The sequence below is a fragment of the Lycium ferocissimum genome, chromosome 2 (genome assembly GCF_029784015.1).
Source record: "Lycium ferocissimum isolate CSIRO_LF1 chromosome 2, AGI_CSIRO_Lferr_CH_V1, whole genome shotgun sequence".
NCBI lineage: Eukaryota > Viridiplantae > Streptophyta > Magnoliopsida > Solanales > Solanaceae > Lycium > Lycium ferocissimum.
In genome coordinates this window covers 58832961-58859590 of record NC_081343.1, presented here as the reverse complement: position 1 = coordinate 58859590, position 26630 = coordinate 58832961, and the positions used below count along the sequence as shown (strand labels likewise).

The 26630-nt window shown below is 34.9% G+C and overlaps 4 protein-coding genes across 10 annotated transcripts; all 4 read left to right on the top strand.

Moving 5' to 3' along the window:
* The first annotated feature begins 3846 nt into the window (after positions 1-3846).
* Positions 3847-4599, top strand: LOC132047807 (uncharacterized). The gene has a single exon (XM_059438791.1). The coding sequence runs from the start codon at positions 3847-3849 to the stop codon at positions 4597-4599; it is 753 nt and encodes a 250-aa protein (XP_059294774.1).
* A 4356-nt stretch (positions 4600-8955) lies between these two features.
* LOC132046356 (aminomethyltransferase, mitochondrial) lies at positions 8956-12480 on the top strand. 2 transcript variants are annotated; one of them, XM_059436960.1, is made up of 4 exons: positions 8956-9074; positions 9807-10377; positions 11398-11516; positions 11845-12480. In XM_059436960.1, the coding sequence occupies exons 2-4, from the start codon at positions 9820-9822 to the stop codon at positions 12386-12388; spliced, it is 1221 nt and encodes a 406-aa protein (XP_059292943.1). In that variant the 5' UTR covers positions 8956-9074; positions 9807-9819; the 3' UTR covers positions 12389-12480. The 2 variants fall into 2 exon arrangements, with proteins under 2 accessions (XP_059292943.1, XP_059292944.1); XM_059436961.1 differs by having other exon boundaries at positions 8958-9077.
* A 2178-nt stretch (positions 12481-14658) lies between these two features.
* On the top strand, positions 14659-19180 carry LOC132046357 (deoxyhypusine synthase). Of its 2 annotated transcripts, none has more exons than XM_059436962.1 (7): positions 14659-14912; positions 15821-15988; positions 16524-16742; positions 17004-17090; positions 17833-17965; positions 18051-18286; positions 18741-19180. In XM_059436962.1, the coding sequence occupies exons 1-7, from the start codon at positions 14706-14708 to the stop codon at positions 18834-18836; spliced, it is 1146 nt and encodes a 381-aa protein (XP_059292945.1). In that variant the 5' UTR covers positions 14659-14705; the 3' UTR covers positions 18837-19180. The 2 variants fall into 2 exon arrangements, with proteins under 2 accessions (XP_059292945.1, XP_059292947.1); XM_059436964.1 differs by having other exon boundaries at positions 14772-14912; positions 15825-15988.
* A 1055-nt stretch (positions 19181-20235) lies between these two features.
* Positions 20236-25774, top strand: LOC132046354 (uncharacterized). 5 transcript variants are annotated; one of them, XM_059436956.1, is made up of 7 exons: positions 20236-20376; positions 21609-21864; positions 21944-22063; positions 22146-22304; positions 24150-24322; positions 24525-24630; positions 25528-25774. In XM_059436956.1, the coding sequence occupies exons 2-7, from the start codon at positions 21631-21633 to the stop codon at positions 25555-25557; spliced, it is 822 nt and encodes a 273-aa protein (XP_059292939.1). In that variant the 5' UTR covers positions 20236-20376; positions 21609-21630; the 3' UTR covers positions 25558-25774. The 5 variants fall into 5 exon arrangements, with proteins under 5 accessions (XP_059292939.1, XP_059292942.1, XP_059292940.1 ...); XM_059436959.1 differs by having other exon boundaries at positions 20267-20347; XM_059436957.1 differs by lacking the exon at positions 20236-20376 and adding an exon at positions 20384-20615.
* The last annotated feature ends 856 nt before the right edge of the window (positions 25775-26630 follow it).

Here is a 26630-nt window from a genome sequence, read left to right as displayed (position 1 = left end):
TATACATTTTCCCGAGTCCTCGAACGTCTTACGAATGATTTCCTACATCATACGACCAATATGGGATCAATTCCAAGTTCATAGCTTATGGAAATACTCAATGAGACATTTCGTCGAACAACTTGCGCGCGTAAATTTGTAGGGTCATTTGTAGTTCAATTTCTTCATTCAAGACTACCATATTTCTTCTCCTTTACCCATACTCTTCCTTTTCAATCCATCCATACCTTCACAGCTCCAAGAAAATACGTTTAAACCACATAAATCAGCTCAACCAATCAATTTCATCCATACTAGTTCATATGGTTTATATACATGGGATTTCCTCCAAATTTCTTAGGTTAAATACTTGGAGAATCATAAGGAGATGATTAAGAGGATAAAACATACCTTAGATTCCCAGAATCAATCCAAAACAGAGATTTCTTCAAGTTGAAGATTTCTTTCAAAAAGCGAAACAACGAAGAAACGATGATTCTACGATTACCACGTGATTCCTTACGTTAAAGTTACTTGATTAGCCTTTGGATTTGCTTATGGTTGATGGAGAAATGTTTGAGAGAGTATAGGGAGTGTCTAGGGTTTGTTCTTTGAAGAGAAATGAGGTTCCAATCTGATTTGTGGGTCTTTTATATAAAAAGGAATAACCTGCCACTAACCTAGAAACCTTCGTTCCGCGATGCTTTATGTCCCTGGACGAAAATGCGAATATCTCTCTACTCCAATATCGTATCGATGAACGGTAAAATTCACTAGAAACTAGACTCATAGACCTTCGATTTAATAGGTGGATCACCCCGTAAATCCAAGTATATTGAGAGAAAAGCTCTGAGACATCTGACTCAAATTTCAGTGAAATTTACAAACTTAACTTGCGATGCCCTTTGTCGACTTTTGTATTAAAACTCGTTTGACTTCCAAACTTAACAAACGCGCATTATACGATTAAAAACTTCATATTATTATTTTCTTAGCATGTGAAGAACTCCTAATCTCACCCAAAAGTACAAGTTATCATATTCCCAACTTGCCGACTTTTGACGAAACTCATGCTTCTTTGATTCATTCACCCTCCAAATCATCCGACACTTACTAATATTATTTATAGACTCTTGTAACCATTTATATTAATAAGCTCAATCCCTTTTAACTTCAAGATAATTTCTTTTTGAACTTGCATCGACTAACTCATGATGCGACTTTAACGTGCGAAAATCTGAGGTGCAACACCTGCAACCCATGCACCACCCACCACACCCCCACACAACTACAAAACCCCAAACATTCCTGCAACCCATTCACCACCCACCCCCCATGCAACCCACTCCCGAACCACTTCCGCAACTCATGCACCACCTCATAACCCCCAACTACCAAACCCCAACCACTCCTGCAACCCATGCACCCCGCACCCCTGTATGGACACCCGCCATCCCCTTAATTTATTTTTCTTTTTTATTAAAAAAAGATTTTAAAAGTTTCTTTTTTTTTATTTTTTCACCCAACCCACTCCCACGACCGCCCCCCCCCACACCCCACCACCCCCTCCAAAAAAATCAATTTTTTTTAAAGTTTTGATTTGATTCTCTACACCCACCCCTGCACGCACCCCCTACCCCCTCCCGAATTTTCTACTTCCTATTTAATTTTATCTTTATTAAAAAATTATAAAAATTAAAAGTCTGCGTGGTTAAAAATTATGATTTTTGGAGGGGGTGGTGGGGGGAGGTGGGTGGTGTAAAAAGCCCAAAAAAAAAGTAACTTTTAAAACTTTTTTTAAGATTTTTTTTTTTGGGGGGGGGGGGGGGGGTGGGCGGGGGTGGGGTGGTTGTGGTGGTGTAGAAAAATCTTTAAAAGAAAATTAAAAACTTTAAAAAAAATGGGGGGGGGGGGGGGGATGGGGGTGGAGGGTTTGGTATGGTATGGGTCCATGCCCGGGGGGGGGGGTGTTGGTGTGCTATGGGGAGGTGGGATTGGCATGGAGTTGGCGGGGCTTGGGTGGATATTTTTCGGAAAATGTTTTCTACCAACCAAATGAACATGAGAAAATAAGTAAGAAATTCACTTATTTTCCACTTCCCAAACGAACATGAAAAAATAAATAGCTTTTCCAAGAACATATTTTCCTCCATACCGAACACACCCTTAATTAATAAAATATGGCTGTGACTATAAATTAATAATTACTTTATTACACTTTAAACATGTAAGCTATTTAACACTTTGTTACATAAAATTTGTCAATTATTTTAGTTTGCTTATTTATTGTTCCACTTCAAATTATCTTAAATTTACTTAGATTAAATAAACATTTATTTTTATATAGGATGTCAATGATTTGAGGAGAAATGTCAAAGTTGTCCATAAACAATTCAAAATTGCTCATTTTTGGTTTATTCACATCCTTGCGATAAAAATCGTCTCGTATTTTTCTTTCTCATTAACGGAATTCCAGCATGATATAGGCAGACTCATGTCTCCAAAATCTTCGAGGACAAAAAATTGAATTTACCCCTCAGCTTTAACTACGGTGTAACCCTTTGGCTGGAGCTCCATTAGAAATCAAGGCAAAAATTAAAACATTTACCTAATTATGTAGTGATATTAAATCAAAAAAATTAACCCGGGACAATGTTACTAAATTTCTAATCTGGGCCAAATCTGACCATATTCCTTTTTTTTTATTTTTTTTTATTTTTTATGTAAGATAGTCTAAGCAAATTCTTAACCATGTCGGAATTGTAGCAACGAGTCCAACTTGTAGTCCAACAAAACTTTTGTTAACCTTGAGTAAGTAGTTTACCTCCAACTCCGTCTTCTATAAATTGCATATATGCAACTAGGGATGTACAAAGTAATCGGACAAACCGCACCAAATCGATAAATCGAGTCAAACCGAGAAAACAAACCGACTAGTAGTTTGGTTAGACTTAGTTTGGTGTTGGGAACAAAAAAAAAAAAAAAGACCATAATGGTTTGGTTTGGTTTTAGCTAAATAAAATAAAACCAAACCAAACCAACCCTACATTACATGTATTCAATTTTTAATTGTAATGTAATTTATAAATATTTCTTAAATTTTTTATCTATTATCATATTATTCAAGCTTGAACTTAGAATTTTGAATGTCAATAAGTTTTATATCCTATGGATGTTAGTAACTCAAATAAAGTCCAAACCAAAACCAACTCAACACTAATGCTAACAAAAGAAATTCAATTTACCACTAGAAATGACAATAATGTTAGATATCTATTCTTTAGTTTTGCATAATTGGTTTGAAGAGTGAAAATACATAACCTTAAGTTTTTTTTTTATTTGTCATGAAACAATACTCATTAGGCGTACTATTTTAGCATTACTTAATATTTTTAGATTATGGTCATTTTCTTTATGGCTTATTAATTAGCAATATTTATTTTAACCGATTTTATTATCTTTTGTTGAATATTTTATACAATGTCATCATTCTTCTCACATTTTGTGTTATTTCCTTAAGAAACACCTTAATTATATAGTTGTATCTTACTAGGACTAAAGAAATATTTGAAGTAAAAGTATATATGTTTTGTATCAAGACTATTCCGGAAAAAAAAAAAAATCGAAAAACTCGAGAAAACCGAATAACCCGAGAAAATCCGAGGTTGAAAAACCTGAATTTTATTGATTTGGTTTGGTGTATAAATTTAAAAAATCGACCCAATTGGTTTGGTTTGGTGTTTAAACAATCCGAACCAATTCGGTCTATGTACACCAAACCATTCAGAACCTGTGTTTTTTTTTTTTTTTTCTTCTTGTTGAACTTACTATTCGTTCTTGTTTTAGTTCTAAAGCGCAACAAAAGATATGCCTCAGTCGGTACAAAACTGTAACTTCTGTGACCGTGATGAGCTAAGCATATATAGGGAGGACAATATCATGAATTACTGGGATTGGTCCAGTTATGGTGAAAGGGAGGACGTCTTCTACGTTGAATGTAAAATTGATTATATGCTCGAAAAATTAAACAGAGTTGATGATGATGAAGATGGTCATTCTCCTGAACTGCTCGAGTCTGTCGTGACACCTTGGGAGTTGAAATTTAACTGCCTAAAAAAATGCAGAATAATGGCAAAAGTAGTTTGCAATATGTTAGGCATATGCGAAGACTCTGCCTCTGCTGTAGCTGAACAGGTTTCAACTTTTGCCATACAACAGCTAAATGATCCTCAAAACACTGGTTGTAAAGTTGTGCTTATAGTAATGTGGTTTACTATTTTTTATGTCCAACATGATGGTGAAGGTCTTAATGATGCTCGTGCTCGTGTCAATACCATCTTCCCATTTCGACAACTTCCTCCTATTGTTCCTCCTCCTAATCCGACAACCAGAAGTGTAAATCCATCAGACTTTCAAGTAGCAGTGTACAGATGGACTTTAAAACATGGTGATCCAATACTTCCCATGTGTTCCGTCTATATGGATGAGCCTTCAATTGGAGAGACTATTGCAATCTTGCCGTGCTGGCATTATTTTCACTTACACTGTATCATCAAATGGCTGGAAATAAATAACCGATGCCCTGTTTGTCGATGGGCCTTTCCAAAAAATGGCAAATAGTACTAATAATGCTCCTTTAAGTATTAGTTCAGTGAATATATTGCGTTACATGTGGTCTTATATATGCTTATCCTTTAATTTGCTATATTTGAATCTATGGATGAAAGACATAATTCCTTCCAGTAACTGTGATTTTGATTCATCATTGGATTCTTCCTCATTCAATTTCATGTTTGGTCTTGACTCTCGAGTGATATGCTTTATATAAATTTAAATTGATCTATGCTACTAGTTCAATACTACACATGATATCTGAGTTTCTGCCTACTTTGTATCTTGTAATTGCTGACTCTTCTTGTCTGCACATGTTATTATTCCACTGCTATTTACTCGAAAACTCTGGATGACGAGAGCTGGTCTACACGTGCTTGTCGAGTTAATCAAATGTACACACTGATATTGCAGGATTTACAAAGGAACTTTTTTTAATGAAACCCTCCTTAACTGCGCAAAGTGGTGAATGTGAAGAAAAATCAAGAAACCAACCAATCCACATGGTGTTATTCCCCTTCACAAATCTAAACCTCTTGGCTGCCAGAAGAAACAAAAAGTCCGAGGACATCTAATCATGCTTGAGCTTTTTTATTCACAGAAAGTTTCATTACATGTCCTCATACAATCATATCCAAGTCTGTTGGTGCTCCGCTCATATATGTGACCTTGTTGATGGATGTATTATCGAATGTCTTTTGGAGAGACAATTCTTAGGCCATTAGCACCACCAAGTGGAGCCAAACCAAGGAAAGGCACCAACCATTACAAGGAAACATTGGATCAACAGTCCAAACATATGTAGGCATTGAGCTCATCCCGTGAATAAAAGAAGCAGCAATAGCATTGAGATATGCACCTCTGTGACTGTAAACAACTCCTTTAGGCTGAATATTGTCCCAGAAGTATATTTAAAACTAATAGGGTCAAATTCACTTGATGGCCACCTTACTGTAAACAACTCCTTTAGGCTGAATATTGTCCCAGAAGTACACTTAACACCAATAGAGTCAAATTCACTTGATGGCCACCTTATAGCAAAATCATTATTACCTCTCCCCAGAAGAGTTACATATTTATCAATGTTAGAATTAGCAGCAGAAGGAGGGTTTCAGGATCAGGGATTAATAATAGAAGGGATTTTGTTTTGGGATCGGAGAGAAGGTTCAGTGCTCCTTGTACAATATTAACTAATTGCTGGTCAACAAAAATGATCTAAGCTTCTGAATGTCTCAGGAGGACCGATATGGGCAATCGTAGCATAAAAATTTCACATTTATTTTTCTTATTTATTGTTCTACTTCAAATTATATTATTTTTCTTTAATTTATTTAGATTGAATAAACATTCCTTCGGTGGGATCTTCATGTTTACGGAAAAATGTCAAAATTGTTATTATACCATTGGAAATTCCTCAAATTTGCCCGATATTTGGTTTAGTTATATCTTTGCGACAAAAATCGCCTCGTATTTGCTTTTGTTATTAACAAAGTTCCATCATGAAATGGGTGGACTTCACGTGTCCAAATTCTTTGAGAAAAAATAAATATAAATTAACCTCTCGACTGTTATCTATAGCGTAAAATTACCCTCGAGTTGGAAATCCATTAGAGGTCAACAGCAAAGATGAAATATTTTCCTAATGATCAGAGTGACACTAAATCAAAAGTTTAATGAAGGACAAAACTACTAAATTTTCCATCATACAGGGCCATTTTTTTTTCCCCTTAAATCTAAGGTAGTAGTCTAAGCAAATCCTACACTGTGTGGGAATTGAAGTAATGAGTCCAACTTGTAGTCCAACAAAACCTCTGTCAACCATAGGTATATATGGAACCACTGAGGCCTCTCTTAGCTTCGTCTTGTTGAACTTACTATTTGTTCTCGTATTAGTTTATTTCCTTCTTGCTCTTTATAATTTTGACAAATATAATCATAATTCCACAAGTTCTAGAGCTCAACAAAAGATATGCCTCTGCCGGTAGAAAACTATAACATTTGCGACCGTTATGAGCTTAGCATATTTCAGGAGGACAACATCATGAATTTTTGGGATTGGTCTAGCTATGGTGAAAAGGAGGAAGTTTTCTGCATCGAATATAGAATTGATTATATGCTCGAAAAATTAAACAGAAAAATAGTTGATGAAGAAGATGGTCACTCTCCTGAACAGCTTGAGTCCGTCGCGGTACCTTGGGTGTTGAAATTTGACTGGCTTCTAAAACATTGCAGAATAATGGCACAAGTAGTTTGCCATATATTAGGCATCTCTGAAAACTCTGCCTCTGTTGTAGCTGAACAGGTTTCAACGTTTGCCAGATCACAGGTAAATGATCCTCAAAACACTGGCTGTAAAGTAGTGCCTATAGTAATGTGGTTTACTATTTTTTATGTCCAACATGATGGCGAAGATATTAATGATGCTCGTGCTCGCGTCAATACTAATGTGACATGTCCACCACTTCCTTCCATTGTTCCTCCTCCTAATCCTACAACCAAAGGTGTAAATCCATCATACTTTCAAGTATTGTACAGATGGACTCTAAAACATGGTGATCCAATACCTCCTATGTGTTCCATCTGTATGGATGAGCCTTCAATTGGACAGATTATTTCAGTCTTGCCGTGCTGGCATTTTTTTCACTTACATTGTATCGTCAAATGGCTAGAGATAAACAACCAATGCCCTATCTGTCGCAGGACCTTGCCAGAAAATGACAAATAATGTCGCTTTAAGTATTAGTTTAGACTCCTTTTGCTCAATGTTTCATCTTGTAACTTACAGTAGTAAAGAAGCCGGTGCTAAAAGTTTTTGACATGCTCTAGGTGAACCTATTGCGTTATATGTACGTGGTTATAATAAATATGCTTATGCTTTTGATTTGCAATGTTTGAATCTATAGAAGACATAATTTCTACCAGTGATTGTGATTTGAATTCATCATTGTGTGCTTCCTCATTCAATTTCATATTTGGTCTCTACTGATATGCTTTGTATGATTTAATTTCATCTGTACTATTTGGATAACGCACCAAGTTATCACGAAATCAACCAATCCACAAGATGTTATTTCCCCTTCACAAATCTAAACCTCTGTTTAGGACACTGGACACTGTGACTGCCAAGAAACAACAAGTCTGATGACATCTAATCATGCTTGATCTTTTTTATTCATAGAAAGTTTTGTTATGTAAAACCTTAAACATAAGATCATAAACAGAAGAGACAAGTCTTAAAGTTGGAATTTTCTGAATATATGTTATAAGAATAAGGCTTTAGTCCCAAATACTCTTCAGACTGCAACCTCGCTTTTGATTTTACAAAGACTGGCCAAGGCTTTTGCTATTTCCCTTAGGATAAACTTTTGTGAAAGAAAAAAGGGAATAACTAAGGCTAAGCAAAAAAATATATACAAAACTAAAGAGGATCAAGGGTCTAACTATAAACTAACTCCATTATTAGAAAGAAATAGAACAGGAAAACTTTAAATTATGTACAATGTATACTAATTCTAAAACAACAAATCAAACACCAGCAAGAAATAATTTATGCATTGTTGCTTCTACATAATTAATCCTTATAGAACTAATTTCTGCATGACTAACTTATGCATTGCTAATCCTTTCATAAATTTTATCTAAACCAAACGACTCCTTAGTAATACATGGATTATTTGTAAAGGGGATTGTAATACATGGATTGTTATGCAGAGAACCAAATAATACAGTTTATTTTTCTGTCATTTTCTATATATGAAAGTTCTTCGAATTAGCCAAAAAAAAAAAAAGGAAATTATTTTTTAGGGATTACTATTGTAAGGGCACTTTTGTTTTTAGATATTCTTATCCACGTATTGCTAATACGTAATATTTATTCCACACTCGATATCGTATAAAATTCCATATAACTTATACCCACATTAGTTATACAACATTTGATTTCCGAATCTGCATAACTTATATGAATTTTAATCCTGAAAACCAAACATGATATAAAATGATAACAATATATATATCAAGATTAAATTAACTTATACCTCAAACCAAAGAATAGATTTAGAGGGATTGTGAAAAGGGCATCTCAACTAAATGAGAAATTGCAAGTTTGTTAACCCTCTACCATCAAATACCAACCAAAGAGAAGACAACCCCAAATCCTAGATAGGACAAGAAGAGAGGGACTATCCAAATTGCTACCACTCACTAAAGATGGGTTCTTGATTTGGAATAGAAAGCCTCCACCACCCACTCTCTCCCACCAACAAATCTTTATTTTCTTTTTATAAACTATATACTTACAGTTTTTACATATATATAGTTTTTAAAAAATAGTAAAATAATTATCCTTGTTGCCTACCACCAACTCCAAGATTGGTATTTATCGATCTTTTTTATCTGCCCATATATCAGTTGCTATGAGTAAGCTCTTTTAAGCTCTCAGATTTATCTTTTCAAGAATATAAAGATTCAATCTTTTTGCAAAGGTGGTAAGTATTCTTTTCTCTTTTCATCAACTCTTATTATGTAATTAGCATTCCTTTTCTTCTTGAAACACAAGATTGTATCTTTTTGTCCTTCATTTTATTCTCTATCAGCAGCGCTAGAGATCTGTCATTGTATGACCTTATAGATCATTGTATTTGGATCTGAACTGGTGAATGATGTCCGAATTGATTAATTGTTCATCCAATTGTGTATATAAAAGCAATTGGCCCTTAAAAATAGATTTAATGTTGTTATAATCCCAGGATAGGCCATTACATCATGAAATGAGAACAATCCTAAAGTGGTTGGTTCAGGGAGTTCAACATTTAGAAGTTATGCTCTGATTTAGGATGGATAAAGCAGTTAAGAATCATTAATATTAAGAAAGAAAGAGTGTTGTTGAAGGTTATTGAATCAAACGGATTAATGCATCTGTTAAAGTTCAAATGCTCTTTAAATTCTACTTTTAGTTTAGCCGTTGCCATTTAAACGATTTTCACACAAAGTATCTCATGAAAAGTTAAATCATCATACTTACTGGAAAAAAAATTTAACACAGATATTTTACATTCCTATAAGATTTATAAGTTGGTTACTATTATTTACATGTTTTGACTTTCTATTTATTCTCGGATGTTTTTGGTAGTTTCTCAGTCTCATTTTGATAACTTTGAATTAGATGGATTCAAATGATGAGTGTCATTGTCTGAATTTTGATGATTTGTGTTCAGATTATTTGGAAAGATGAGGGGAGGATTGTGGCAACTAGGGCAATCGATCACCAGGCGTCTAGGTCAGGCTGATAAGAAGACTATTGGTCGCAGATGCTTTGCTTCGGATGCTGATCTCAAGAAGACAGTTCTATATGACTTCCATGTTGTGAATGGGGGAAAGATGGTGCCTTTTGCTGGTTGGAGTATGCCTATCCAGTATAAGGACTCAATTATGGACTCTACAGTAAATTGTAGGGAGAATGGTAGCCTCTTTGATGTTTCTCATATGTGTGGACTAAGCCTCAAGGGGAACGATACTATCCCTTTCCTGGAAAAGCTTGTTATTGGTGATGTTGCCGGGCTTGCTCCTGGGACTGGTACTCTCACAGTCTTCACAAATGAGAAGGGTGGTGCAATTGACGATTCTGTGGTCACCAAGGTGACAAATGATCACATATACCTTGTTGTGAATGCGGGTTGCAGGGACAAGGATCTTGCACACATTGAGGAGCATATGAAATCATTCAAGTCAAAAGGTGGTGATGTTTCATGGCACATCCATGATGAGAGATCACTTTTAGCCCTTCAGGTTAGCGAGCATGCTAATGTGCTTTCTGTATTCTCTTATCATGAATTATAAGTAATGTTAATCACTGGCACTAGCTAAGAACTGATCAAGAGATTGAAAATGGGCGCTTTGGTAGACGAAACTAAGAGAAAGTGATATCCAGCAGAATGTCAAAAAACTGAGATTCAGCTAATAGAATTATTAGACTATCTGTAGAAATGTAGGATTTGCTAGCTTAAGGTAATTTGCCATGATCATATCTGGTGATAATATATAGATCCAAATGAATATACTTTGCTGATAACCTTTTTCTCATTCTATTACTAAGTTATCTTTCCTCCAGTTAGTGAATCTTATTTCTCTCAATACATCTAGATTTTTATTTTATGTCTTTGACAAGTTCATAGAATAATATCTTTCATACTCTGCTTTTCAGGAAAGGAATTTTTTCATTTCACTTCTTTAAGTTGTTTAATGAACTTTCTGGTGTTTTTTCATCATATCATACTCCATGTCCTACTCCTTGAGGCAAAGGGAATTGCTCCTTTTCTAGTTTGAGATTGAGGGCTTTGTTTGAGACAGGAAAAAGAAAAGGTGAGTGCAATGGGAGTATTGAGGAGGGAAAATTAGCAGATTTAGATAAGGAAAGGGATTGTTTAGTCAGTTGATGTCTAACATTGGAAGGGCTAAATGCTTCCATAATTCAGTTTTACCTTTTGTGCTAGTTTCATTCCTTATCACTTGAATAAATTGTTCCTTCCCACGACTATTAGATGGACAGAATGCAGTGACACACTTAGACTGTAGGTTGCACTTCTATGATGCCCTACTTGCAGAGGAATGGAAGATACCCAGTTGCTTTTTTCCTGCTTGTATTGCAATTCAGGGGGACATTTCTGCATTTGTTTGCCTTTTCAAGTTCTTGATGAAATCACTTCACCTATCTTATGAAACAAACAGAAGCCCCCTTTCATGGTTATAAGTTCGAATTTATTTATTGACAAGATAGTTATAGAATTTTTTCTTTACTCTTTCATTCAGGGACCCCTTGCTGCTCCAGTTCTTCAATATCTGACAAAAGATGATTTGAGCAAGATGTACTTTGGGGAGTTTAGGGTATTGGATATCAATGGGGCACCATGCTTCCTCACAAGGACAGGGTGTGTTTCTTCTCTTGCTTTCCTCTTCAAATCGAGTGCTGAGTCTGTGGCCCAGAAAAAGATGAAAAAAATTTATCCTTTAGTTTTAAACCTTTTTAAAATTTTCAAAGCTCAAAATCAGAATCGTTTCAGATAAAATGAAAAGTGCCGTTGTTATTACGCACTAATGTGTAAAATAGCTCCATCTATATCCATAAGGCAACTTCTGTATATTTCTTGTCGTTCAGTGTGCTATTTTCTCCATGCAATCATTTCCTACTTCCGATGTACGATTCACAGTTGATTGACAGCCTCTGACATAATAATCTGTATTTTGAGAGGTTTTCAGGTATACTGGTGAAGATGGATTTGAAATTTCAGTACCTTCAGAAAATGCTGTTGACCTTGCAAAGGCTATTCTGGAGAAATCAGAAGGGAAGATTCGGTTAACAGGTTTAGGAGCTCGTGACAGTCTTCGGCTTGAGGCTGGTTTGTGCTTATACGGTAATGACATGGAACAGCACATAACACCTGTAGAGGCAGGGCTTACATGGGCTATAGGGAAGAGAAGAAGGGCGGAAGGAGGCTTCCTTGGTGCTGAGGTGATACTAAAGCAAATTGAAGAAGGTCCTAAAATTAGGAGAGCTGGCTTTTTCTCTTCAGGCCCACCCCCTAGAAGTCACAGTGAGATTCAAGATATGAATGGACAAAATATTGGGGAAATCACCAGTGGTGGTTTTAGCCCTTGTCTTAAGAAGAACATAGCAATGGGATACGTAAAATCAGGTAACCACAAGGCAGGGACCAATGTCAAGATTGTGATTCGAGGCAAGTCTTATGATGGGGCTGTTACCAAGATGCCTTTTGTACCCACCAAGTACTACAAGCCATAATAACTCTTTGCTGCCTCTTAAAACTTGTTGATTCCTCTCATTGCTACGTACTTTGTTCTTAATGTTTTTGGTGAAAGTGAAACTGGAAATACTTCAAGCTACACGTTTCATCTTTTGCTTATGAGTTTCGTTCAATGCAACATGGGCAACTCTCTTTCTTTCTTTCTTGCATGATATATGTATTTCCCTTTCACTTTCCAGCTCGGGCGCTGTCTTTTAAGGTTAGCGTTGTTGCATGATCTCAGTAAATATAGCGTGTACATGAATTATAAAGTTAGTGAGGCCTGCCTCCATTGAGTTGGTCTCTATTCATTATGCAAATCTTGGCACTTATAGTTTTTCATATCAGATGAAACTCTCCTACTTTGGGACTGCAATTTTGAAGAGGTAAACATAATGGAAGGTGTAAAGCACATATAAGAGCATATCTGGCCTTAGTTCTTTTATTGCAAACCTTTTCATTTTTTGGGAAGCTAATGGTCAGGAATATACCAATCTGATGACTAGGTTACAAGTTGAAAAACGAGACATTTTACTCTGATATCAAAATTTAAATTTTGAATAGCATTTTTTTCACAACATGACCAATGGCCAAGTATGATACTAATTGCCAGAGATTAGAAGGATGGTTGGTAAAACTGGACATTCACACAAATTGGAAAGAAGTATGGAATATATGCCACCTTCACCAATGGAGCTAATGTGCTCTCTTTTCATGTTGCATGTATAAAACTTTCTCCGTAGAAAATTGAAGATCGTTGCTTATTTGTGATCAGCTTGGATTGATTTTGGTTGAAGACACTTGAAGAACATTATTGTTGAATTCTATTGAGCTTGTTTGCAGTAGAAAACAAAGTAGGTTTATAGGTTTGAGCCAAATCTAACAATTGAAATTATTGCGATATTCATTACAAGGTTGGATATCAAATTTAATTGGAGTTGATTTGGAGCAATTTGAATCAACTTTGAAGTAGAAACATAAGTAGTTGCTAAGAGCGATACGCAACAAGTTATAATGCTCTTCAATATTTCAGTTACAAATGCTGAGAAGATCTTGCGATTCGTCAAGATTGTGGGGCCAAAATCCTGAAGATCACCATAATTTGCTATTTAAGGCAAGTCCTTTTATTTTTTTATTTTATTTTATAATTTTCTGCATTTTATTCATCTTCCAGCAAACTTACACAACGATATGAGGGAGATCACAAAAAGTGATTTACTCCTCCCTACTCAGATTTAAGGATTCACATATTTGAGATGAGGTAAATGCATTTCAGACAAGTTTGAAAATTAAAATCCTAGCGATTTGTCAGAATTTGTGACTGAAACCCTTAGATCACATAACTTGCTGTTAAGGAAATCTTATCCAACATATAAAAAATTCCATGTTATATTTGCACAGTTTTTGTTAAGGAGGTCAACTTTTAAAGAGTCGTATTTATGCACATCTTCCGTAATAACGCGGGGGTGGTCTTTAAATTTTACTTTCATCTTTTATTTGAAGTTTCTTTAAATGCTCCTTCGGCTAAAACCCATAGGTTCAGTTCGAACCCACGCGCTGTCAAAATTTTAAAAAAAATATCGCAAGGCAAGTTTAAATTTCGCTGCCTCCCGAGATCTATTCATTATGCAAAAGTGATTTATCTGCAATTTTGAAGAGGTAAACATAGTATGGAAGCACATAACTCACATAGTTCATTCAAAAGTTTATGTCGGATGAGTAAAATACATTAAATTTTGTATGCATTTTTCACAACATGACCAATGGCATAAGTTTGAAGGAGATTAAAGTTATCCTCACACTTATGCCTTAGACCTTCACCATGGAGTAATGTGCTCTCTTTTGTGTATAATAACTTTGATAATTCCTTCACAAAGTGATCACATAGAACTGCCCGCTTTGTGAAGGAATTATCAAGGTTTATCCAACTTATGAAAGTAAAGAATTAATGCATCTTGTTTCAGTTACAAATGCAACAAAAGATCTTGCGATTCGTCAAGATTGTGGGGCCAAAATCACCGCGAAGACAGACTTTTTTTTTTTTAATTTATTTTGTCTGCATTTTATTCATCTCAGGAGGAAAGTTCAACTTTTAAAGCAAAATTTGAGAAGGCCGTACATATGAGGGGCATAATTTAAATGCAGAATATGAAACATCTCCGCGCAAAAAAATGTAATAACGCTAAGAAATGGGCCTGGGTCTCTAACAATAAATGAACAGTAACCGGCCCGTTTAGAAGAGCCCGATTTGTTATTACTACATAAACTAGCGTTTTGAAAACGCAGAAAGTCGCGGCGCAGTCATTTGCAACAATAATGGGAGAAGCCTTGAAAGAGAACGTAATGGAGTCAGTAAGATCAGTTGTTTTCAAAGAATCAGAAAATCTTGAAGGTTCTTGCCAAAAAATCCAAGGCTATGATTTCAATAAAGGTGTTAACTATGCTCAGCTTTTCAAGTCTATGGTTTCCACTGGTTTCCAAGCTTCTAATCTTGGTGACGCCATTCAAATTGTTAATCAAATGGTCAGTTTTTTCCCACTTCTTTCTTGAAAACCTTATTTCTTTATGCTAATTATCTTATTTTAATTATTTGGGTTTCAACAATCTTTTTCCTTTTTTTCAGTTAACTAATTTAGATTGTATGCTATAGAATTTGTTCAACGAATAGTCCGAGACACTTAATTCTTGAGCTTAGGAAAAAAATTAAATTGCTTTACACATTTTTTTGTATTTTGGATTGTGGGTTTCAATTTCTTTTTTTCAAATCTTTTACAAAGTATTTTTAACTACTCTCCCCTTTCCATTTCATATGACTGGTATTTGATTGGAAACAAGGTTTAGAATGTTAAATTGACTTATATATTACATTATTAGTCACACTGGAAAAAAGTATTGGTTGAGAAGTTAGTTTGGTTGAGAAAGCATTACATTAAAGTTTAAAATTTTAATACGTTAATTAATTTTGATTCTAATATAGAAATAGATTCAAACATTTTGTGGAAGTCATAAAATATAAGAGTATCATATTAATTGGAATGGAGAAAGTTTAAACATTTAGTCGAATTTTATGTAGGCAAAATATGGTAAAAGAATTCATGCTAAAATAGAAAAAATGTTAATTAAATTGGAATTGGGTGGGTATAGATATTATGATTCATTGTACATTGATGTATATTGAAAGTAAGTAAAAATTTATTTTTATAGAATTAATATCTGAATTTACATTGGGAAATATGTCACCCTCATACACTGACCTCACCGTTCATTTCATAGCTGATGATGTGCTTCTTAAAAAAAGTTTTGATTTTTTATTAGCAGGTTACCTTCTTCTTTCGAACTCTTGAAGTTTTTGAACTAGTTTTAAAGTTTTTGAAAGTGATTCCTGAAGTTTGAAATTTGTGTTTCTGATTGGGGTTGTGATGGGTTTGAAGCTAGATTGGAGGCTTTCACATGAGCTACCCACGGAGGATTGCAGTGAAGAAGAAAGAGATGTTGTATACAGAGAGTCGGTGACCTGCAAAATCTTTTTGGGTTTCACTTCAAACCTTGTTTCTTCTGGAGTTAGAGACACCGTCCGCTACCTTGTTCAGCACCGTATGGTGAGTAGTAGCATTTAAGGAACCGTTTCAGTCGTTTCTGTTCTATTAACTTTTATGTCTGTACTGTGTTCTACCGTCAAGTTTGAACCTTGTGGGCTACTTTCTTATGAGAGTATCTTAATATATCTATCAACTTTTATGTCCACTCCCTTCTAAACATTAAAGCTATACTTACCACAATAATACTAGCACACACTATCGAAACCTCCATACTCTTTCATATGATTTATTTTGTCAAGCACTGAATCACTGCTACGCTTGGTTTGTATTAATTGAAGATTAAGGATCTTGACATTATTACAATGTTCCCCTCTTTCCTTCCCTCTCTAATAAATTGGTTATGTGAACTAGAATATCTCATCCTTCTGTCTGCCACGTAAGTACTAAATGCTATGGTAGACAAATACTATTTTTGAGTTTTAGGTTTTAGCTGTCATGCTTAGCATTGGTCAAATGGAATTGTTGTTACCATATGGAAGAATTTTCTAAGTTCATTGTGTGTTGGACCTTAGCAAATTGTCTTCCCTCCCTGCAGGTTGATGTTGTGGTTACTACAGCTGGTGGTATTGAGGAGGATCTCATAAAATGCCTTGCACCAACCTACAAGGGGGACTTTTCCTTACCTGGAGCTGTTCTACGCTCGAAAGGATTGAACCGTATTGGTAACTTATTGGTTCCTAATGACAACTACTGCAAATTTGAGAATTGGATCATCCCAATTTTCGACCAAATGTATGAGGAGCAGATTAATGAGGTATCAACTCTTGTCTGGTCCAGTGTTAGATATTCCCGACTTGTTAATATTGAGCTGAAGCTTTAGCATTTAACCTGTATTTTGGAATTACTTTCAAATACAAATGGATTTTTGACTTGGAATATTGCGTTTGTGATATTCTTTTGAATATGATATACTTGTGATTTAAGGATGATGCTTACTATTCGTTTTATCAGCCATCTTAGCTTTGGCTTGTGATAATTTGACATCTGAAATTTTTAGCTTCTATTTGTAATACAGAAGGTTCTGTGGACACCATCCAAAGTCATTGCTCGCCTGGGTAAAGAAATTAACGATGAGACCTCATACTTGTATTGGGCTTACAAGGTACATTTCTCATCACCTCCCTTTCATCGCATATTTGATGAAATTATGTTATTGAAGTTAGAATGCCAAGTGATTTTCGTCCAACATATATAATAACTACACCTTATATTTTGGTCGGAAACTAGCCAGCCTAGTTTAAACTTTTTTTCTTATTTCTTCTTTTGGGCTCCGCTTATGATGTTGTAAATAGTTCAGCAATCTCACCTAGTGCTGTTTTGACACACTGAAAATTCTTTTACCTTCTCAAAAAAAGAAGGTTCTAGAAGTACCCGTTTTATCTCTATACATTCATAGTGAAATTTTTGCACAAGCATAAGACTGCCTGCTGAAATATTATGACTTAATTTCTAATAGAATAAATCTCGTTTCCGTGAAATTACTAAAGTTTGTCCCTAAAACTTTTTTTCCCCTTCAATCCGGAATTTCTTCTAGCTACACGTTCGGGTTTAATACCTGAATACTAGACAACAGAAAGAACTTAGGCGTGATCCCACTATTACCCATTCCAGTATACTGATTTGAAGCCCAGATATCAACATGTTATGATAATTTTTGGATGATCAGAAGTTTCATCATGGAAATTTTTCTGATTTTTACGTGGGCAGTTTTTCGAAAAGTCATAATCATTCTATTGAGAAGAATGGATGGTTTAGTGCTTATTTCAGTCCAGAAAATAAAAGGAAAGACATGCATTTTCTTTGAGCTTTTAATTTAATGTTACTCTCGTATTTATCATTCTCAGAACCGGATTCCTGTCTTCTGCCCCGGCTTAACCGATGGATCACTGGGTGACATGCTATACTTCCATTCTTTCAAAAAAGGAGATCCAGATAATCCAGATCTTAATCCTGGTCTAGTCATAGACATTGTAGGAGGTATAAGTATCTTATCAAGTGATTGTTTTCTCGCATCAATAATTTGTTTGACAAAAGAACTAATATATTTAAGTTCTATAACCAGATATCAGGGCCGTGAATAGTGAAGCTGTCCATGCTGGTTTGAGGAAGACGGGAATGATTATCCTGGGTGGAGGGCTGCCTAAGCACCATGTTTGCAATGCCAATATGATGCGCAATGGTGCAGATTTTGCTGTGTACATTAACACTGCACAAGAGTTTGATGGTAGTGATTCTGGTGCCCGTCCTGATGAAGCTGTATCATGGGGAAAGATACGTGGTGGTGCCAAGACCGTTAAGGTTGACAACTTACCTCTGATACATTTTGTGCAAGCATCTCATTTGGGTGCTGTCTTTTGGATTTGTTGTCATGCGATTAAATATAGAGGGAGAAAAGGTTTGTCTGACAGGCGTGATAGGGAAAAAGGTTTGTCATGAGATTAAGAGGAGCTGAAGTTTCAAGAGGAAATATCGCAAAATTTAGCTTGAGGAGGGAAGTGCTGAAGTGGCAAAAGTTTAGGAGAGAATATGCACTTTGCTCAACCTTACAACTAATTTATTTGTTAAATTTTTTATGTTTTCCTGGCTGGGATTAAAATTAGGGTAGCAGAAATAGTTTCAGAAAAAAAAAAAAATAGTTTCACGAACAAGCTTTGTTTGGCCCTTCCACCCTTGCTATTTATGTATCAGACTATAGGCTTCAAAGGATGTGTGATTCTAATTTCTTTTACTGTTTTCTATTTGTTCAATGCAGGTGCATTGTGATGCAACAATTGCATTTCCCATATTAGTAGCTGAGACATTTGCAGCTAAGAGTAAGGAATTCTCCCAGATAAGGTGCCAAGTTTGAACACTGAGGAAGCTGTCCTTCCAACCACATATGAGTTGCTAACTTTTGAAGCCAACTTGTTAGTGTGCAGCACCATACATTCATGTACCCTGAGTAAGAGATCCTGTTTGGTTCAAATAAATTATTTTTTCTCCCATTCCCACCATGTTTTTTGGGAAGGAGCCATATTTAGTTCTCTCCCTGGTCTTAAGTGGAGAGCTCAGATGTGCATAGGTTTTGAATCACGTTGTATCAAAGATTATGAGGTTTAGACGTTGGTGATAACTGATTAGACCATTTACGATATTGACGATCCTTGTAATATGAGATTTAAAGATGTTATTGATTACTGACACATTTCTTTTCAGCGTGTATTATTTCCTCAGTATCTTCTTGTTGTGCACAATGTTGATGATATCTATGTTGACCAAAATACTTATATGTGGCGGGTGTTTATACCAATTCAATAAATGTATGAATGTATTTGCATAGACTTGTAGCACTCACTATATGAAAATATGTGTCATGCATTTGTTAGTATGATGTAAAAACTCAATGCGGGTAAGTATTACTTGTTCTGGATAAGAATGGATTTTAAACAAATTAGTGGTTTTTCTTGAGAAGGTGTGTGTTGGTTTTTTGGGGAGGGGAGAGGGGGAGCACCAAAGTGGCCCCTCAAATATCTATAATATCAGGCTAACAAATTCTTATTGAGATAGTGCAAATTTTGGACAGAAGTAATCTCATTGTCACTCTTTTTCAAATTAGTCTCTATTTCTAATTTTACTATCCAGAATTAATTGAGTTTAAAGTAGGTGAATAATCAATTAGACTTTCGTAAATGACATTTACATATTTGAAAGTTACCCAAATATTAGTAGAGGACTGTTATTACTATATTAAGAAAATTGACAGAAGTCAAAATCTTAATTGGAAACATCTCATATGATCTCCGAAAAGAAATAGGACCACCATTTAGAGCAATGAAACTGCTCCTATACAGCACGATACTGCTAATTATTGGACGGGACCCTAAAATGTTAGGAAATGAACATCTTTCTCCAAGTATTTTGACAAATGAAATTCATTTATTAAGCAATTTTGTCATCAATTATACTTTGAGATTAATTTTATCTCACCATTATAAATTAGTTTTATTTTCGCCCTTGACCCTGCCTCAATCTGAGTTTAATTTTAAATCATAGCAAAACGTTTAGGAATAAAATTAGCTGGTTACTCTCGAAACATTTTAACACGTCGAATTTACAAGAGTATGAATTAATCTAAACTTTATAGTAGCAAAGTTGAGTAATTTTCATAATTTACTTGATTTTTTTGTTGGAGCGAAAAAATGAAAACCAGGTGTAGGGACAAAGAAAGGTCAACGTAGAAGAATAAGCAGCCACTAAAAGAAGCAATTGAAGTTTTTTGGTGGAAAATAAAAGGAATAGATATGAAGAAAACTTAAGAACCATTCATGAAATTCGTGGCCCCAGCAAATTCTCCATTGCATATATCTTCACAAAATCCAAGTATCCTTTTTGTTTTTGCATATTTATAGGTGTGTGCGTGCAAATACGTGGCAGTATATCTTCTTGATATTTCTTTCTATTTCAGTTGTTGTTAAACTGAATTCTCATCTTCCTCGTTACATTACTACTAGTTTTCTTCATCTCTATTCCTTTTATTTTCCACCAAAAAACTTCAATTGCTTCTTTTAGTGGCTGCTGATTCTTTTACGTTGACCTTTCTTTGTCCCTACATCTGGTTTTCATTTTTTCGCTCCAACAAAAAACTCAAGTAAATTATGAAAATTACCACTTTACTACTATGTATATGTTACTATAAAGTTTAGATTAATTCATACTCTTGTATAACCACTGTGCATCATCTTTTCGTGTGTCAAAATGATCTCCTGATTTTGAGTTTAGTTACAATGAACTCTGTATATATGAATTCATTGGACCTGAAAAGCTGGATGAATACTGAACTTTTTGGGTTTAATTGGATTGAAGCTTAGTGATTGATTGATTCTTGATTTTGAACTGTATCTCCTCTTCCCACTTCCTCTTCATTTCTTTGTTGGTGTGGTCTCTTTAGTACTATGGATTCATCAAAATCTTAAATATTCTATTACCTCATAAGTGCAACTTCATTCTTGGATTAACAAATTTTCAGCACAAATTTATTTTCCAGTATAAGAATGAAATGCATCCGAACAGAGCTGAATGGTTTTAGAGAATCCGTATAGCCGATGCCAACTTAGTTTAAGCTTAAGGTCTAGTTGTCCATGCTAGCACCTTTCTGTTGTTGTGTGTAGATTTGTAGATGATGCTTGTTAGTAGACAAAACCCTCCTTGAGGATTATCCATGAAGGGTGAAAACAAATAGTAGATATGATCATAATGTAAGTGAACTAGTTCCATGTGTCAATTTCAGTAGATTGCACTTTCTTAGTTACTAATCATTAAATTAAGGTTTTATTCAGAAGAAATAGTATGAGTGAAAGCCGAGTCATTTGATGTTGCATTGTCAAGAAGAAACAAATAAATTGAAGTCAACATTTGTTTTCTTTTTAGCTTCCCAGTTTCAAACGCAGAACGGTTCTTAAAAGCTTAGAAATTACACAGTCATCCTTTGGATTTGTACTAACTTGATAAAGTATGAATTTGCACAGCAGTTATAGATTTTGGATTTCTGTATATTTCTGATAATGCTTCTGATTCTGAAGATGGTAAGCAGGAAACAAAATTACTTTGAATTTATTCTTTTCTATTTCGTTGTTGCTTCAAGGTGAGCGTATCATGGTTCAGCAATGCTAAGGCTTCAGAATCCACAAGCCTTTAGCAGCTGTCATTCATTTCCAGATACTAGTGAACTCATACCTTGCAAGAGTATATATGTCAATCCTTTCATTAGTAGCCGTAGTTATGCTAGCCTTGTGAGTTATACTGCTAAAGGAGTCAGCAATTGTTCTTTCTCTTGGAATCGGGGCTGTCAACTGAAATCTTATAAACTCTCTCATCATGCCACTTCATATAGATTGCTGGTAAGTGCTTATTAGAACCTTTTAGCTCTCTTGACATAGACCTTATCTTTATGCAATTCTCATTTCGTGGTTGCTTTAGTGCCGGTCACAAGATGCTACTTCACCTGAAAATGAGTATCGCTCCTCCCGAAATATAGCTATCAGCCTGTTCAAGCGATACAAGAATTTTCTTGAGCGTGGAGGAGGTGACAACTTAAAAGTATTCTCAATTCATTTTGTCCTTCCTCTGTAACGTCTGGTTGTTGTTTCCTTTGTGCATTGTTATGATTCTGATCTTTCAGGAGTTCATCAGTGCTGGTGTAAATGCATATGCTTTGGGATGTACTGATGAAGGATTGAGGAAAGAACTGATTGCTTTGAAGGAGTCTGGTGCTGAAATTGAAGCCATGGAAACATATGGAGGAAGTACCAGCCTCAAGTCTATGATTTTATCTAAGGGGGTGAGTCACTTTTTAATACACAACCAGGTCAGGTGGCACATATTTTATCATATGATTGGCACCTTCTGGAAGTTACTACCTATGCTTCTAGGATTTTGCAACATGTACATATTCCATTATATGATACGCAGGAAATTGAATGAAGATTTTTCAGTAGAGATACTCGTAAAATACTCCAAGCAGATTAATTTTTTTCATCATGAGATTATGAAGCAAGATTTGATTCTTGTATCCTTTTTGTTTGGGATGTTATTATTCTACAGCTGGCTGGATGGCCAACCTAATATAGGTGAATATGTATTACTCTTGTATAAATTCTATGCTTCGTTTCTGTTCTGTCTCATCTTCAGATCATTGTCAACAACTGATGGCACCACTGTCAACATTCCATTGATTAATCAGCTTTTATAAAAACTGAAGTACGTAACTAGGCTTAAGGGTTACAGTTGTTACCATTCATGAAAAGATAGAGAAAGTATCCAGATTAGTTACCGGCATTGTCTCTCTCTCTCTCTCTCTTTTTTTTTTTTTTTTTTTTTGTGTGTGTGTTAATACTGGTAATGTTGTTTTCCTCAGCATTAAGGATATGCTGGCAACCCAAAAGGGAAAAACAGAGAAAGTAAAAGTTTATGCGCAATAAACGCTAGAAACTCATCTACAAAATGTTGTTGTATGTATAATCTACATAGCATGATCAACCAGTATGGGGATGAAAAATACATAGCTGCTCCTGAAGCTTCAAATTTGTTGTTGCCAGAATTAGCAGTAGTTGACCACAACACTAACTGTTTAGATCCAGAATCGAGACAGCTCCAAAAGGTTCTAGGTTGCTGTTGTAGAACAATATGTTTTATCACCTGTAAATTTGACAAAGATGCATTAGGAAATCCTAGATTATGTTTTTAACGATATACATTGATTTGATAAAAGATGGTTTTATTTTCTTGAGAGAATTATCGATTAAATAAGATAAAAGACTGTGTTAACCAATTTGTTTTACTGAGACTGTGTTAACCAATTTGTTTCACTGAGATAATATGGTGGAATGTGATAAGGAGAAGCATACTGTTCTTTGGTTACTTCTCAAGAGAATAATGACATTGTAACTAAAGAAGTAACTGTAGTGTTTATATCTGTCTAAGTAAGTAGGTTCTAGGGTCAAAACAAGAAAAGAGGTTTTCAGACAGTGTTTTCAACTAGTGATGTTTTTCAACCTAATCATTGCGGAGTCAAATAAAGTGAGAACCCTGCTTTTGATTTGTGTTTTCTGATGATTCAGTTAGCCAGATCTATTCAAACATGAAGTATCGCCATATCTTTGCTGTTCAATTGACAAATTGTTAACTTCATCTCCACTGACTGTGAAAAGTTCACTTCTATAGGGACCAAGGTAGAATATCTCGAAGGTTCTTACTAGACTGTCTTTTTTCTTAAAGGAACACCAGCATACACCAAAATATAATGTTTTATTGCTGTTTGCTTTAAGGGAGACTAGTTTCTTGAGAGTTTTCCTTGGGAACTCTGAATATCAGCTCTTGTTCTGAAAATTTTGGCTGATTTTTCCAGGGATTCCTCCCAAATTTTGGGATGGGAAAAGGTGTCTGAAAAAGAACAGGCTTGCTAATAACTTGTTACAATTCATTCACACTGCATAGAGCTCTGTTGCCAGAATTGTTCCGTAGGTGTTAAAGTTTCTCTCAAGTTTTCTGAGTTTCCTCATCTACAAGATTCATAAATCACTTGATTACATCTATTTTATGCAAGTCTTGCTATTGTTATTAGAACCACCATAACTACTAAATATCTGTGGTGACAACTACTTTACACTACCTGGTTATGGTGCAGGTTGATGAGTGTATTATGTGGTTGAGCATTATATTCATCACCATCCTATGTACACCTCAACCAACAATAGTTCGATGGTCATCAACACCGCCAGTTTCTGATGAAATGATAGTCCAGTGGAAAGGCTTCTGTGCAATCATAGCAAATGCGTACTTTGTGAGAGGAATGGCATGGTAAGGGCATCCTAAAATAGATATTTTTCCGTAAAAAGAAAAACCTGTCATCAACCAGTTTACTTTTGAGGAACTTATTAGAAATTTATTTCAATATTTCGTTATAGTTCATGAACTGAGTGTAGTTAATTGGCTCATATACTTCCATTCAGTTCAATAAGAGAGTAGGTTTCATGTGTATTAACATGCTGTTCTCCTGAAGGCTACCAGTGAAGACTCTCCAACTAGAGCAGATGGCAGTTGTGGGTCATGCAGAAGAGCCATCAGTTGTTGCTAGCCGGATGAGATTAGTTTTTACCACACTAGAGGTAAGTTCAATTGACAACTTTCTACTTCCAATAATCTTTCAAAAACAACGCCAATAGAAATATGCAGTGGATGGTTCAAAGATAGATTCGGCGGTTTACAAAACTTGGTGTTTAGGCATGTGAAAAACAATTATAGATAGACTTATATCTCACCTCATAACTCACAATGTCTTAAGTTCTAAATCCGCCATCAGAAACATGATACAACAGACATGATACAACAGTCTTAAATTTCTTAAACATGACAGAACTCCCAGTGTTCATGGTTCAAATGGTCCACTTTTTGCCTCAAACCCGAACCAAACAGTCTTAAATTTTTTAAAACTAAAACTAAAACAAGGACTATTAAAAGCCAACGAGGTTTCCAGTTTTAGCTCGGGTTGATTTGATTTGACGAGGTTTAGAAACGTTTTCTCCCTTCTGTTAAAAAATGGATCTTGAAACAACTTAGACAATAATAATAAAAAAGAAACAAATGAACATAGAAATGGCATATGATTAAGAAAAAGGTAGCGAATATAAAGATCTTCTCTTGTTTATGATCAAAATATTATATATTAACAAAAACATACGACCACTAGTATAAACATAGAAACTAATTTCTTTAACCTCAAAGAAAGTCTACATTAGATATAAATTATATCTGAACTGATCGAAGACTTAGCAATAGATGGAGATTATTCTTGGGTATCTTCTACATAACAAGATGTCAAAAGTTATATTTACAATGAAACTAAAAATAACTTCTACTAACATAAATACAAGTAGCTGTCGGTTTCAAAATTTTATGGTTTTTTAGTAGACCAAGAACAGAAAAAAACTTGAATTGTTGGTTTTCTGTTCATAACATGGTCTTTCTTGTTATTTACCAAGTATCTTTTTCCCTTGATCTTTTAGGTTGTGAGTCCACAATGGCCAAAAGTATGAAGCAGTAGATCCAGAATTGGACTTCACAAATAAGAAACATAGTTCAACAAGATATATCTACATTTCTTTTCTTTGTCCATGCTCTGTTAACATGAATATTCTGCTATGTAAATGTATGTTTGACATGCAAACTTTCAGTATAACTTCAGAGGGCAAAGAATTCAAAAGGATAAATTGAGTAAAGCTAGTCTGCTGCTTTGAGCTTGCTCACTGTGAACACTTGCTTAAGCATGTTGATATTGCTATACTTTCACAGTGACTCAGAGCATATAAGATCAAAAACCATATAACTGAATGTTATTCTGAATAGTGATGCTGATCAAGATAGGCTAGTCAATAGGGGCAGCTCAGTAATCGAAGGGGGCAAGACACCTTAAAATCAAAATTGGAACAGTATTTCCAAGTAAAAATTTGAGTAAATTCCCAAGTCAAATTCGATCACTTATCTCAGCAGAAGCGGATCTAGGACTTAACATGTTCTTTGAATTTGATCATTGTGTGGATATGCATATCTTCAAAACCTGTCTTTGAATTTCCTTTATACTTATTAACTTCATATTATCTTGGAAAAATAATGTTTTAATGACTATCTTAACTTTTAACTTCATATTATTTGCTTCAAATAATGTTTTAGTATTATTACTAATCTTTAGTAGTCAAAGTTCCATAAAAACACACCCCATTGAAAATGTTTGCCTGATTAAAAACACTTCACTGAAAATCAAGTTTGCCCGAATCTTGTTCCACTTTACTGGAAATCAAGTTTGATCAAATTTGGATCATGTCATGTTATTCCTTTCATCCAATTTTGATGGAAGGAAAACGTTTTCCTGAATTTGGTTCCAATTTGCTAAAAATCAAAGTATTTTTTATAGCTATTTAACTCCTTTTAATATCATATGCTCCTATGATATTAGAAAACGATTGCACTAATCACTTTTTTCCATCGTAACACGTTCATAATTTCATAGACAAACTGGTATCTACTGTTATCTCATGCCTTTTTCATAGAATTGTATTTTGACTCTGACTTGAACGTATATGTTTAGACAAACTAAGATAGTATCTATATT